The 14,009-nt window shown below is 45.0% G+C and overlaps 1 protein-coding gene across 6 annotated transcripts in view; it reads right to left on the bottom strand.

Moving 5' to 3' along the window:
- The window catches only part of LOC119175166 (phosphatidylinositol-3,5-bisphosphate 3-phosphatase MTMR3), a 39,183-nt gene that overhangs the window by 19,122 nt on the left and 6,052 nt on the right, over positions 1 to 14,009 (bottom strand). For all 6 annotated transcript variants that reach the window (XR_005110258.2, XR_005110259.2, XR_012894241.1 and 3 more), the window contains exons 2-11: positions 9,629 to 9,964; positions 8,605 to 8,762; positions 7,667 to 7,781; positions 7,267 to 7,380; positions 5,729 to 5,952; positions 4,358 to 4,583; positions 3,662 to 3,857; positions 3,065 to 3,250; positions 1,998 to 2,165; positions 140 to 993 (exon numbers count right to left, since the gene is read on the bottom strand). Coding sequence is in view for 3 of the 6 variants with exons in the window: in XM_037426374.2 (XP_037282271.2) it covers positions 140 to 993; positions 1,998 to 2,165; positions 3,065 to 3,250; positions 3,662 to 3,857; positions 4,358 to 4,583; positions 5,729 to 5,952; positions 7,267 to 7,380; positions 7,667 to 7,781; positions 8,605 to 8,762; positions 9,629 to 9,954 (2,567 nt within the window). In the remaining 3 variants the exon portion in view is untranslated. The remainder of the gene's footprint in view (positions 1 to 139; positions 994 to 1,997; positions 2,166 to 3,064; positions 3,251 to 3,661; positions 3,858 to 4,357; positions 4,584 to 5,728; positions 5,953 to 7,266; positions 7,381 to 7,666; positions 7,782 to 8,604; positions 8,763 to 9,628; positions 9,965 to 14,009) is intronic.

Below are 14,009 nucleotides of genomic sequence, written 5' to 3'. Positions count from 1 at the left end.
CTGGACACGTACTGCTCATTTGAAGAACATAAAGCAAGGCTGGACAAAGGCGTTACTATAGTTCGCAGAGCTTCGTGAAGCAGCCATAACCACTAGGTTATGCTTATCCTACAACAAAGTAAGATGGGTAAGAACTCGCCTGGAGTGCAGGGGTGTAGAGTAATGGGAACCCCGGCCATTAATGGCTGCCGCCCGCGCCAGCGAGCTGCGGGCCGCAGCCAGCATGGTCTCGCCATTCTTGTGGGACAGCCAGTATGGGCACTTGTTAGATGGCAGGTCTTCCCCTGCAACCTCAGGGAACAAGTACACGGCCGAACTGCTAATGTCCGTCGTACTCGTGCTGGCCGTGCTGCTGAGGAGGTGCGTCTGCCGCGACAAAGCAGACGATGTCATCCCCTCTGCGGCATCGTTTTCACAGTCCTTTTCATTTGGTGCTTCCACAGCCTCTGCCACGTCCGAGGGGCACGTTTCACCAACTTCACTGACAAGCGTGTCGGTTGAATCCTCGATGGAGGACACCGCTTGTTGCTGCTGCTGCTGTGGCTCAGTCTCTTGTGCACCGTGTTCATCTGGATTTGCTGCAACTGGCAAGCTTTTAGTATCTGCTTGCACTTCCTCGTGGCTGCCGTTCAGGGCTCCGTTGCTCAGGCTGCGCCGTTGAGCCAATGGCGTGGCTGTCTCGTCGTGCCCATTGTGCAGTTCCGACTGCAGACCCTTTAGGCTTGGATCGCTCAGCCGCCGCTGGTGCTTTTCAGGTGGTGGAGATTGCTCCGACTGACTGCCTGCAAACAGAGAATCCACAGACTTGGTCTTGACGAGGTTCGATGTCGTGTCGCTGCTGCCGACTGGTCCAGGTGGATTTTCCTCTGCTGGTTCTGGGGCCTCCGATGGAGGTGTGGAAGGTGGGCCTTGCGACAGCAGTCCTGTAGACGGCTGCAGATACACCTCACTCCAGAAGTGCAGATCTCGCACCTGGCACCGAGGCCTCAGTACCTGGAGTTGATAGAATCGATTGAAAAATTCTCATTTCACGTGCCAGAAATACGCCACTAACTCTATATTGGAAAGTAACGGGCATCCTAAATAAATGGCAGTTACGGGATTAAAGAAGTTGTGCAGCATTCTAAAGTCAGACACCTGCACTACAATTGAACGTATGTTCTGAAAGGAAAGACTTAAATGGCTTGACAATGCGTACCAAGTATTTAAGCTCTAAATGAACTAGCCATTTCCACACCGAAATTCACAAGCCATTGCGCTAGGCTCGTGCGAATATTTGAATGCTTTGGATATTCGAACAAATAAATGCATATTGCATGTACACCCTGTAAAGGTGGTTTCACTGAAGTATAGGAGTGTTAAGCCGTGAAAGCACTTGTCGAAGTATGTAATAATTCATAAGTAACTGTAAAAGTGGTTTCACTGCAGTGAAATGGTGCTCAGCCATGAAAACACCTACCCAAGAAAAATCCGAGGTGCTGCGAAGCTCTTTTTCAAGGTTAAATGAACTTCTTCCCTCTCATAGATTTATCATTTTTTAAGTTTAGAAGCTTGTGATACCAATTTATTCACTTCGAATCTATAATTCACTTCAATGCAGACACACTAGTCTCTTTTATTGTCTTTTATGTCAGTGTCTCTTATAAAGGGGTTTAACTTTATTATGTTATATTGTGTAAAAGTGATAACCACTCTTAATTTGCAACACATGTCGCTACGGGAATAGCTGAACCTGGTAAGGTTCAGCTATTCCGTAGAGACATGTGCTGCTATTCCATAGCGACATGTGTTCAGCTATTCAGTAGCGACATATAAAACTGACTAGCATCTCCCTATCTAAGACAAGACGCATGAACATCACTATAGTTACAGCTATTGTGTTGAAAAGACATGCAACACTGTGGTCCAGTTATCCCAACGTACCCGTGCAATTATTTGGACAGTAGCAAATGGAACAATCATATGGAAGGATGAAAGAGCAATGCTTGCAAACGCACCTGGTCTGTGTGGCTGTAGAGGTGGTTGAGGTACTGTTCTGGCCTGGCCTTCAGGAAGGTCCACACCGAGAAAGTTCTAGTGGCTACTGCCTCTTGCTGCCGTTCCATGGCGCTGTTCCCCAGAAAATCTCCAAACAGGCCCGAGTAAGTGTGCTGTGCTAGCCTGACCTGTTGAAGCAAGTGTGCAGTTGGCGCATAGGTGAACACCAAGTGGCGAATGTAGTGTTGCAAGAAAGTGAGGAAGCTTTCTCTAAGTAAGAGAATCGATGCAGCCACGAAACACTATGTTCCCTCAATGAAACGGCATGGCACCAGGATCTTTGGCAATGCTGGGTTTTCCCTGCAAGTTATCGCTTGAACTGTTTTCAGCGAATTTTCATGCAAAAAGCTGCAAGCAATTTGGTTTGCCATGTCACACTCTTTCTTGCCTGTGCCTGTGTGCCGCACATTTTGACTGAAAAAAAAAAAAGCTGTATCATGAAGCAAACAAGGTAGATTACACTGATTGATTTGATTGATATGTGGGGTTTAATGTCCCAAAACCACTGTATGATTATGAAAGACGCCGTAGTGGAGGGCTTCGGAAATTTTGACCACCTGAGGTTTTTTTACGCGCACCCAAATATGAGCACACGGGCCTACAGCGTTTCCGCTTCCATCGGAAAATGCAGCCGCCGCAGCAGGATTCAATCCCGCGACCTGCTGGTCAGCAGCCGAGTACCTTAGCCACTAGACCACTGCTGCGGGGCGAGGTAGATTACGCTATCTGCAAAAGCTACCAAAAGGGAAAGAATAAATAGTTCACGTTGGAATGAAGATGTGCAAGACGGGAAAGAAATGCTAAAAGATGGACATTGAGACAGGATAAAGTATCTACGTGGCTGATACCATGGCATAATTTCGCAGCTCATCTGTCATTGCTAGAGCTCAAATAGTTGCTTTCGAGCTTTGTTGTGAATTGAGGAAAGGGAAGACTGGCAAGTTTTATATGTTTAAGTGGCAACAAACACTTTTCACTGTCCAAGCATGTGCCAGATAAACAGAACAATGCAGAAGGAGGTGCTCACCAAGTACTGCTGGTTGAACTTGAAGCCACAAGGAAATTGCGCCAGCAGCTGATGCACACAGTCAAGCCACTGAAGGAACACTGGGCAGCGTTCACCCAGATCATCAGCTGTGGCACTGTTGCCACAGCGATCTCCAAACTTGTGCCCAAACTCGAGCCACTCCTTCTCCACCAGCACTTGGAAGCCCTGGAAGAGATGGAAGGGCCAATGCATGCAAAATTGACGCACAGACAGCAGATGTAACGGGAACATTTGCACACAGAGCATGTCCGGGTTTCGCCCTCTTGCAAAAGCTTAGAGCCTTAGTTTTGCACAAGACTAGTAATAGTAGACAGTTCAAACTCCTCTTGCAAACCAATGCCGTGCATGAACAATGTTTCCACATCCACCTACAGTTAGGGAGCCAGCAATATGAAAGGCGCACATTCGTATGTTCCCTTTCACTGTGAACCGTGCTGTACGACAACTCAACTAAGCACTTGAAACGACAGTTCTGCTAGCACATTCAAGATAAGGAGCGAGAGAGAGACCACAGGCGGCAATGCCCTTGAATTTCTTGCATCAAGCAAATCGAAGTACCACAATTCAATTGCTCACCTCAATGGTACGGTAGTAGGGGTCCAAAATAAGTTCGGCCAAGGCAACAATCTGAGGTGTGCGATCCCAACCGTCTGAGCAATGCACAAGCACTGGTCGCCGTTCCAGGTCGACGGCATTGGCGACGACGAGGGCAGCTTTCAGCAAACCCGACAGGTGGTGCAGCCACTTGCTGGACTCCAAAGTTGACATCCAGCTGAAAAATCGCCATGCACAGCCACAACCACGAGTAATGAGCAAAGGCTAAAGGAAAGCTTGTGCCAACAGAGTTCCCAAGAATGAAGAAACTTTGTAAAAGCAAGATCGACAAGTGCAGCTGCTGGCCATCAGGTCAAGCGACTGCACCCGACCCGATATTTGGCAACAACTTGGAGGGTGTCATAGGATGCACCTCGTTTTATCTACGCATGTGCTCATCAATTACATGGATTGCAATGAAAGCTATAGGGTATGTGCCAGCCAATGAGAAATAAGAGCCAGCTCCATGTACCCCAAAAGGAACGAGGGCTCGCCAAACTACACAGGACAAATCGCGTCTGGAAGGTTTTATTCAGTCTGGCTCCTTCCAAAACCAGCAGAGGGCATGGACCGTTTGAAAACTAGGGCACGGTGAAAACATGTCATACCCCTGGCATACATCAGTGAGACCAGCAAAGGGCATGTATAATGTTCCAGGTAACGAACATGCAGACCTACCAAGACTGATCAGCTGTGGAGGAGCAGAGGGCACGCACTGCGTGAAAACTCTTGCGGATGGTGTGGATGTTGGCTAAGCTCATGAACTGCACCTCGCAGTTGGGGTAGTACTCTGGGCACTCGCAGCCACCACCTTTGGCTCGGTTGGCCACAGCGGCAGTGTAGGAACGAGCATCGAGGATGAGCATCTTGCGCTGTGGCGCCGGCCGTGGCTCGAAGTGCATGCCTGCGAGGTTGCATGCCAGTCAGAATTCGATTTGGTAGTCGTGGACGCCATTGTGGAAACCACTACAGTTGAACCTCTTTATAAAAGGCATGCTCTGGGGAGCAATTCTCTTTATATGAAGTGTCTCTTATAAGCAGGGTACCACGCATGCATTCTCTTAACACCTATTTCAATGTAGGCACACTGGTGTCTCTTATAAAGGGGTTTGAATGCAGTAGAAATACTATATTTGCATGATGATAGGGAAGAAATGCTAGACACCCATGCACTGTCCGATGTTAGTGCATCCTAAGAACACCAGATGTCGAAATTTGGCGGGCCTTTCAATCTTATCGTGGTTTTGGCAAATTCTTGTAAATACCTATTAGAGTAAAGGTGTAGAAGCAAATTATGCATATGTGTTATTAAACAGGTGTAATGAGACAGCAAAGGTATCAAAACGAAATGCATGCAGCGATACGACCTGCATATTTCTGCACCAGCTTGTAATGAATGTTTAAAATGTGTTGTTAAAGTCTCTTTATGGTTTAGTGGCAAAAGAAAGACTACATTGTATTCCTGTGTTAAAGAATAATAATCAGAATTGCAAATAATTTTTGCGAGACCCCCCCCCCATAACAGAAATACTTCTAGGATACCACTCTATGGTACCATTGAAGAGATTTTGGTGCAAAGAGGCTTTAAATAGTCTGACATTCATTCTCCCTCACAATAATCAACCTTCAGCTAAATTATTTAACATGCTACTGAAAGAAAGAAAATCAGCGCCGATCCAAAGGGACTGCATGTGGCTTGTTGTGCCCCTTTATCAAGACTGTGGCCTCTTACAAAACGTTGGTGAACATTAAACGTATCGCCCTCAGTGAAAGAGACTGAAAGGGACGACAAAGCTTGCTTGAACATTCTTCTGCAGCAATACACTTGTAGCAGCTTGTCTACTCTAACTGCACTCTCAAATATGAACAATATCATCGGGCTGTGCAACATGCTGAAGAAGGAAAAAACTTTTCAGATGACCCGTCATTATCAGTGAAACCGACGGGGTTAAGAAAACGCTTTCAAGAGTTGTGCAGTAGAAACAAAAAGCACGAGTGTTAACTTTAATCACAAAGTTTATATAAAGTGAGGAGGACGACAGCACTCACTGGCAGTAAGACCACCATTCAGTAGAGACAAGTCGGATGAATCCGAGTCGAGCCTCTGGTCGTCGGGCAGGCTGTCGAGTCCGTTACAGATGGCAGGGCCTGGGTCAATGCTGCAAGCATCTGCTATGGCCTGGATCAGGGTCTCATCTTGAGGACTCCGCCAACCCAGCCAGCCAACCTCTGGCTGCGCCGAGCGTGCTATCACTGTACCGTACAGGTGGTGCCTAATGAAAGAGAGAAGGATTTAAGAAAGAAATACGAAAAAGAAAACAAATCCACTCATACTTGAACATCTCAATTCACACCTTTACGAGTTAATCCTGCCTCTTATATAAAGCGCTCATATAAAAGAAAAAAATAGAAAGAAAGAGAGAGAAACACTGATTGCTGCATTTCAGCAGAATGATGTGCCTCTGAATCAAGCAATGCTTCTTTTTTTTTCAGAGAGCACCGCCAACAAACTAAGAGATAGATAAGTACTGAAAACTACTCTTTACGATTTCCACACTTGGCCAATCTGTTTCGCGATATTGTGGCTTTAGCCGAATTTTTTTTCTTGCTCCCCAGCAGTTATATCTCTGCATACAATTAGTATGCGTCATCTTTGAAGTTTTACTTTTGTGGATGGTGGAACTTCTGGACATACGTAGAGGTGGTGCTTTAAAACATGAGAATAATTGAACGTGGCAGCATCAAAAACACAATGAGAAAAAACATCATGGCTGTGACCATACTACTTGTCATTCCTATGTTACTTTTTTGTGCCTATTTCTGGTTATCAGCAAGGACGACGGTAGACTACTTCACCCAAGATATATGGGCACTGCTACCATGGGCTGTTAAGCCCCCGTTTTACTTTTCTATACAGCGACGTGAATAAGGCCATGAACCGTTGCGTGCACCGACCCAACAACTTTCGTGCATGTGCGTCTACCGCAACAAAGTTGTTTAGTTGTTAAAAATGAAAAACACAAAGATTAACAGCCTAATACAGCGACACTCAGACCCATCCCTAAAATAGTCTATAGTCATACATCAGTATATCAAATACAAACTGGACCAAGTAAACGTGAAAAATCTGAAATACATGTTAACAATGCACTGAATGTATGTTTACAATGAATATGCAATCAGGCAATTCAGTTCTGCGAGTCTCACAAAGCGGAGGAAAGGTAATTTGACACCTACTTGTCAGTAATCCAAGGTCCCAAAAACATTCATGCAGATTTCTCGGGAAGGAAAGGTTCCAGGTTAAAAATCTCATCCTGGTATTGTCTAGTGCTTAAACCCTGCCCCATAAACTTTTTATAAACTTTGAAGATTGTCTTTCAGAGAAATCAGTATGGATTTTCTTGTAGCTTGGTGCTACAAACGAGTGGGTGTTTCCCCTATCATGACAAATATGGAACATAACAAAGGTCCTATTCTTGCGTTAGAAGTAGCTTCATTATAAAGAGGCTCAATAAGAGCAGGTAACACTAGCAGCAACTTGCTCGATTTGCATTCCCACAATGAATAGCGACAGCAGTTTTACTTGCCTCCAAACAACAGTGGGAATCCTCCGAGAGTACCGAAAACTGGCCACAGTTTCAAGGTCCTGGTCCGGTACCGAAGCGGGCACAATTAAGTAGCGCGGATAGCTGTTGCAGAACCTGTGCAAGGGGCATGTCAAACAGATCATGGCGTCAGTGGACGATTGATGATGAAACAGATCAGATACTACACGTTACACATTGCATTTACAAAACCTAAGCCCCGTTCCCAGGAGATCGAAGGCACACATTAGTCGCAAATGTCATACCCCATGGACCTGTGGCAGGAATGAATTGCTGCTTTATCTCTACCACAGTACTGCCACCATCAGCATGAGGCTCATTCACATAAAACAAGATTTTGCCTCCTTAAAGCATTGAGAGACTCAAACACAAGGCCACTCACTTGAATTTTTCATTAATGCTTGTGAGCTTCCACGTGCCCCCGAGGTCTGTGTCAAAGCCCATGCGTTTGCATTCTTGGTGCAGGAGGGAAGTGTCTTTGTCTAAACTTGGCCTATCTGCAATGGCAAAAATGCAATAGGAGGAGGTTAGCACAAACACTTTACAAGCAATGGCACTCTATTCAAATTCACTGCTAGCAGTATTGTACCACAAACAATAAAACCCCTTCGAACTAGCACTGATGTTTTAACTAAATGAATTCATGCATGGCACACTGTGCATTCAAATTCATGTAATATAAACTTTAGGTGTCTGATGAAGTAAAGAATACAGAAAAAATAAAAATAGGACAGAAACAATGAAGCCGATTATCTATGTTAGTGAATAGGTTTGCGACCATACTGAATGGTCTACACAGACTGGTGAACCACTACAATGCATTGGAAGATACAGCAATACTGTGATTAAGGGTTCCAGCGGGGTTGTAATGATTGAAGCACGATGTTGGTGCAATGCTTGAGAGAGCTTTATATAAAAGAGATTCAATCGAATATTCCTTAAAATAAAGACTTTTTTTTTTATTGCTTGTGCATTAGATACTAACAAATGAAACTTCCAATGTCATTGCTTGTTCTTTTTTTTACTTTTTCAAAAACCACACTGTGCTTCTCTCTCTCTTTTATGCTTGATAAGAGGCAAACACTCATGATGCTAAATACCAAATGCAATAAGAAATAGTTTTGCCTTTATGACTCAGTGAACAAACGAGAAAGCCAGCGAAATATCCACACAGCCCAATGCGAAGCTATGTGACCCTCTTGCCATTCACAAACAAGAATTTGCGAGTGTACAGATTATCAAACGCATATGTAAAAACTATTAGTTCACTCATAAAAGTAAGGCCTCCAAAAGGTTGAAACAAAGAGGCACTGAACTTACCACTCTTAAGAAAGCAAAAAAGGTCATCGTAACGTTCTTCACGGCAGTAGAGGTAGAAACGGAAGGCAAACAGGTCGTCCAGCCGGTTCGGCAACTGGATTGCATTGGTGAGGCGCTTGTGCCACTTCTGACAGTCTTCATTTGTGGCAAACGAACACCTACAAATAATAATAAAACACATTGGATGACTTGCTTAAGGCAGAGAAATAATTGTTGAGAAATTGAGCACTGAACTTGGCAAGTTGACAATGGCCTAACACAAGCAAGTACAGTGAGGCTCATTATGCAGCACTGAGGTACCAGCACCTAGGAATTGATAAGAAATAATAGAAAAAAAAGAGAGAAAGAAAATGGAAGTCCGACTACATTTTCCTTGGTAATTAATGTATTGGTATGAAACAATAATGTAGCACTTTGAAAGAAAACCTTAGCATTGCGAACAGCTTTAGCGCTCTTCTTTGTGTCCTTAAAGCTTCCACAACTGCTGCACTCAATGGTCTCATGACAAGCCTTATTCTACAAAAGAGGCACTATACAAGCAGGTTCCGATATAAATTGTCCTAGTTACTAAAAAAAAAATCCAGTCAAAGTGGTCACCTGCGATGTTTGGCAAAATCCATTAGAATGACCAACACAAATTATGCCATAACTGCATATAGGCATTCTATTTTTGCCGATTGGTCTTTTCATTATGAACTTAAGTGAAGAGCATACATTTGAATAAATATACACATGTGTGCAATAATGGCACAGAATCCATGATCTTGTTGCACTGCTGCATGCGAGGCCGGAGGTATGAAACTCGCTGCAGTGACAGCATTTTGGTGGGAGTAAACACATGAACAATTGTAAATAGATTTAGGTGCCCATTAAAGACTCTGGTGGTTAAAATTGATCTCGAACCACCACTACAACAAAATATTAAATCTAGAGTGCTCTGCCCATGCACAAATCCATGTTTCTTCCAATAAAATTTCCGCGATGTAAAATTTAAAAAAAAGTGAAAGAGCAAGTGATAAATCACCTGAAAGAGCGGGCATCCTTGCAGATTAGGTGGAGGTAAAAGATGTCACGACATTCAACTGTCTCTAGTAGTCCAAGGGGTAGGTTGAGCTGCTGATCGGGACCTGCCAAAAAGAAGCGGTACGACGAAAGAGCCACAACCCCTTGTGTCGATCGGCCCAGGAACTCCACCGCTTCACCAGGTAGGCACGGGAACGGCACAGCCAGAGATGGGTCGTCCGATACCAATGCCCGCTTGGGGTAAGCCTCGCTCCCAGTCAGGTTTAGGAAACTAGACGGGTTGCCACCTCCATCGTCGATGGGCAGGGACCCTTCCCCGGCCTCCATGCCAAGGACCCTGCATGAAGAAATAAAGAACTTGCCGTTTTTAGAGGTACTGCAACACTGTGCTCCACAATATGGCTTGTGGGAATTGAGGCTGGCCCGCTGCCTTTGCGCGGGCTTTCCCGCCTTTCTGCCATTCTCATGTCCCGACATGTCTGCCCTCCTTTGCTGTCTGCCGCGCTGGGAAGGGCGGAGTGACGTTTAACTCCCTCACCCGGTAGCGGATGTTGACTGTGGCGCCGCGTGGGGAGCCTCCCGAGAGGTTTTCGCGCGCTGCGTCGGGAGCGGGGAGTACAGTCCGGGACTTCAAACGGTGAGCCACGCATTATTTTCCGTCCGTCGAGTCCCGTCGCTCGGGGCTCGTCGGACTTCGCTGACGGCGCCTCGCGCCCGATGCGAACGCTCACCTTTTGTTGCCCCGCTGCGTACTCACGGCCGAAGGGCAGTACGGTGTCCTAGTGCGTGGCCTAGCTACGCCGACCCGTCTCCCTTCGAAGCCAACGCGAGCGCCTTTGCCCTCGCTCGAGCAACCGGGCCCTTTGTTCCGGTGTCTCCGTGGATCACCTTTACTGCGGAGACGTGCTCGTGGCACCCCTGTGTAGTACTTTGTGCCCGTGGCGTGGATAAGCCTACTTGCTTTCCCGCCGCGCCTATTTGCAACGGGCTGTACTGCGTTGGTGTTGCCACAATAAAGTGTTGCGACTTGAGCAGTATCGTGTTTCCCGCCACGGCGACGGTTAACGCGTGCCCTGCGGCTCGCTAAGACCGGACCCACGCTGGTGGCCGTACTCCTTCGGGATACGTGTACACCACAGGCTGCAAGTCCGTAGTGTTACGAAAAGTCTGAGCGTACACATACACTGCTGCTTTTAAAAACGATAGTTTTTCTTCAGGACTTTCGACGCAAAAATTTTCGTCTGTTTGTCTGTACCTTTGTCTGTTTGTCTACTCTTAACAGCATGAGGCACTGAAACGGCCGACCCCATCCGCAGCGCCCATCAAGATTCAGCATACATACTTGCACAATAATTGCTTTTTAATTGACAATTGCACATGTCTGGGGCACCTAACAACACGTATATATTCTGCATATGTGTCTTTTACTAAAAAGGCATACATAAGTAAGGACCGTGGCGCTTATCACGCTGCGCTGACCACGCAACGCTTGCACGAACAGGCCTTGCACGAACAGGCAAGTGTTTCCAATGCTTTGCTAAAACGAGAGGGTGGTGGCACCTACCCGTCGCCTTATATTCTACACCTTATCACCTCTGAGGAGGGCGCGCACATCTGTCTCGGAGCCATGCTCTTCGCTTTTCAGGAAAATTGCCAGATGACGCTCACGTCTTGCGTGTCCCGTGACTTTATGCGTTAGTTCGCCTCCGCTGCACGCTCGAGGCACTCTAACGCAGAGCCTCCAGAATACCATTCACAGATTTTCTTGCGCAGAGCATCAAATAAATGTTTTGTTCACTCTCTCTACACGCAAAACTTTTGTCTTTTGATGACATTTGCAGATTAACATGCAGATACCGGACCAATTTTTTTTATTTGATGCCACACAAAGTTGCATACACCAAGAGAAAGGTTTGGGCATTGTTTCACCTCTATGCTCTCCCCATGGTTGGTGTGCTCTTAATAACAATGTAGTATAGCGCAAGATTGGACATGGACATTGGAAATGGACATGGGCCGGGCATGTAGCACGTAGACAGGATAACCGCTGGTCATTAGGGTAACTAACTGGATTCCCAGAGAAGGCAAAGCGGGTTAGGGGCAGACAGAAGGTTAGGTGGGCAGACGAGATTAAGAAGTTTGTGGGTATAAATTGGCAGCAGCACGCACAGGACCAGGTTAACTGGCAGAACATGGAAGAGGCCTTTGTCCTGCAATGGACAGAGTCAATGATCATGATGATAGCGTAAGCATGAGAAGTGCCCAACACATACGAGAGAACCATTTCACTAAAAATTTGTGATAAGGCAAACGCATTACAAGAGAACTGCTCTCAAGATGTCTGTGGCGAGTTTACTCACTCCTCCTTAACTTTGAGCATGAAATTGGATTATGGCACCGCATTAGAGTAATGAAAAAAAAAAAACAATTAGCATGATATTAGTGAGTTATGATTTCACAATAAAAGCACCAACCCGAGTGCAAAAAGATGCTTGGAAAGTGAGAAAATGTGCAAAAACAAAGTACAAGTGATGCAGCCTCATCAAAGCTCCAGCACCACTCATCGTGACGATACAGATTTTGAAGCCATCTGCTATGGCCTACAAAATTGTTCATAGATAAAAACGGTTTAACTCTCCTTCTAAACGATCTAAAACCTTTTAACATAACAAGTTTCAGATAATTATATTAAGCCAATGTGGCCAAAATATGCAAAAAAAATGCGGATGTCACACTGATGTTTGCGTAATTCTGAAGTTTCAGTGTGAACTTAAAACATTCACCTTTACTTTCACTCCTAACAATTAACCTATGATTACAAAATTACAATGCAGTTCTGACAAAATAATATACTTGTCGAAACTGATTTAATGTTTCACTCAAGATATTGTGTATGCACTGCATAAAAGTAACTGCCTAATCAGCATTAAAACATTATACGAGAACCACTTCCTTCTGTGCGATGCCTACAGTGTGTTGAGCCAGTATACTGACATTTGGAGCAGCTTCTCTGCTATCCTCAACAATGCCTATTGGCAAACAGTTTTATTGCAATAGTGTGAGAGTGCTTGTTTTGCGGAAATTTTAGTGTTGGCATTCTGGTGTTAGCTCTGAGCAAAAATTAGCAAATAAATATTTAAAAAATTAGGGGACCCTTAAGCTTCGGCTTTTAGAGTTGAACGCAATAGCGAAATCCGGTCTAGTGCGCCCTTAAACCTCCAAGTGCATACTTATTAATATGTTTTACACACAAACACGCACTTAAACGCGGGCATGCAAGCGCGAGTGTTTGATGGCACATAGACACACACACACACACCCACGAGCTTGTACGAATGGTACATTTAGGTTTTCGATCTAAAGCAAGAGTCGCATGGCGTCCAAGATACATGCCGCACCATTCATTTCCGAGGCCGTAAAGAGACAATGCCTCATAGATGGCTGCACATTATCTAGCGTTTGCAGTTTACTTGATCAACGCCTCTGGAAAGACGTGATATGTTTTCCGCTAGATGGACATGGTTGTTCATTTTTAGAGCTGTTTGAAAGTTCCTGTGTGTTTTTAGCGGTGATGGCTGCACTACTCGGGCCTTTTTTGACGTAGTTTGAGGGTCTCCCAAATGTGCCCACAAATTGCTGAATGGGCTCGTTTTCGTCGCGACACCCGTTGAACAAAATGCGTTAAGGAGACTCTTTCCACAACATGGCATTTAAAATAGTGTTTTTTTCTGAAGCAACTGCAAGTAACATTGTGGCTTTGCGGTAGAACACCTGCTTGCCATGCGAATGGCCCGGGTTCGATCCTCAGCAAAACCGAAAGATTTATCCTTTATTTTATTTCCTTTTTTTCCTCAATGATTCGCTCACGGATGATTTTTCGCTCACAACCAATGGTGTAAACGGCGACTGTGGAATTTCAGCAACCGCGCAGTAAAGCCGGGCAACGTTGCGCATGGCAACAGTGACGTTAGTGGGTCCGCTTCTTGAGGCGTGTAATTTGAAGTGTGCTAACTCAATAAGAGCCCCTAAAACATGAATTTATTTCAAAATAAGCTCTTCCTTGGCACAAAAGTAATACTACGAGGTTTCTGGACCGCTATTTCAACAATCAATGTCAACGTAAATGTCAACAAGTGCAATTTCAATTTCATTACACAATTTCATAACAATGCAATTTCAATGCAACTTCATAAGCGCAATTTCATAAATATCTTGGAGTAACCTTGTATTTACCATGGCATAACCACACTGCTAATATAGTTTCAGCATCTAATAACACATCGGGTTTTCTTAAGCACCCTATCCAACTAGAGCTCCTTGCATATAAACAATTAGACTGAAATTAAAATATGCATCTACCATTAATTTGATTCATTATTGGG

Source organism: Rhipicephalus microplus, chromosome 3 (genome assembly GCF_043290135.1).
Source record: "Rhipicephalus microplus isolate Deutch F79 chromosome 3, USDA_Rmic, whole genome shotgun sequence".
Lineage (NCBI taxonomy): Eukaryota > Metazoa > Arthropoda > Arachnida > Ixodida > Ixodidae > Rhipicephalus > Rhipicephalus microplus.
Note: the sequence above shows the minus strand (reverse complement) of the source record. Positions and strands in the feature narration are given on the sequence as shown.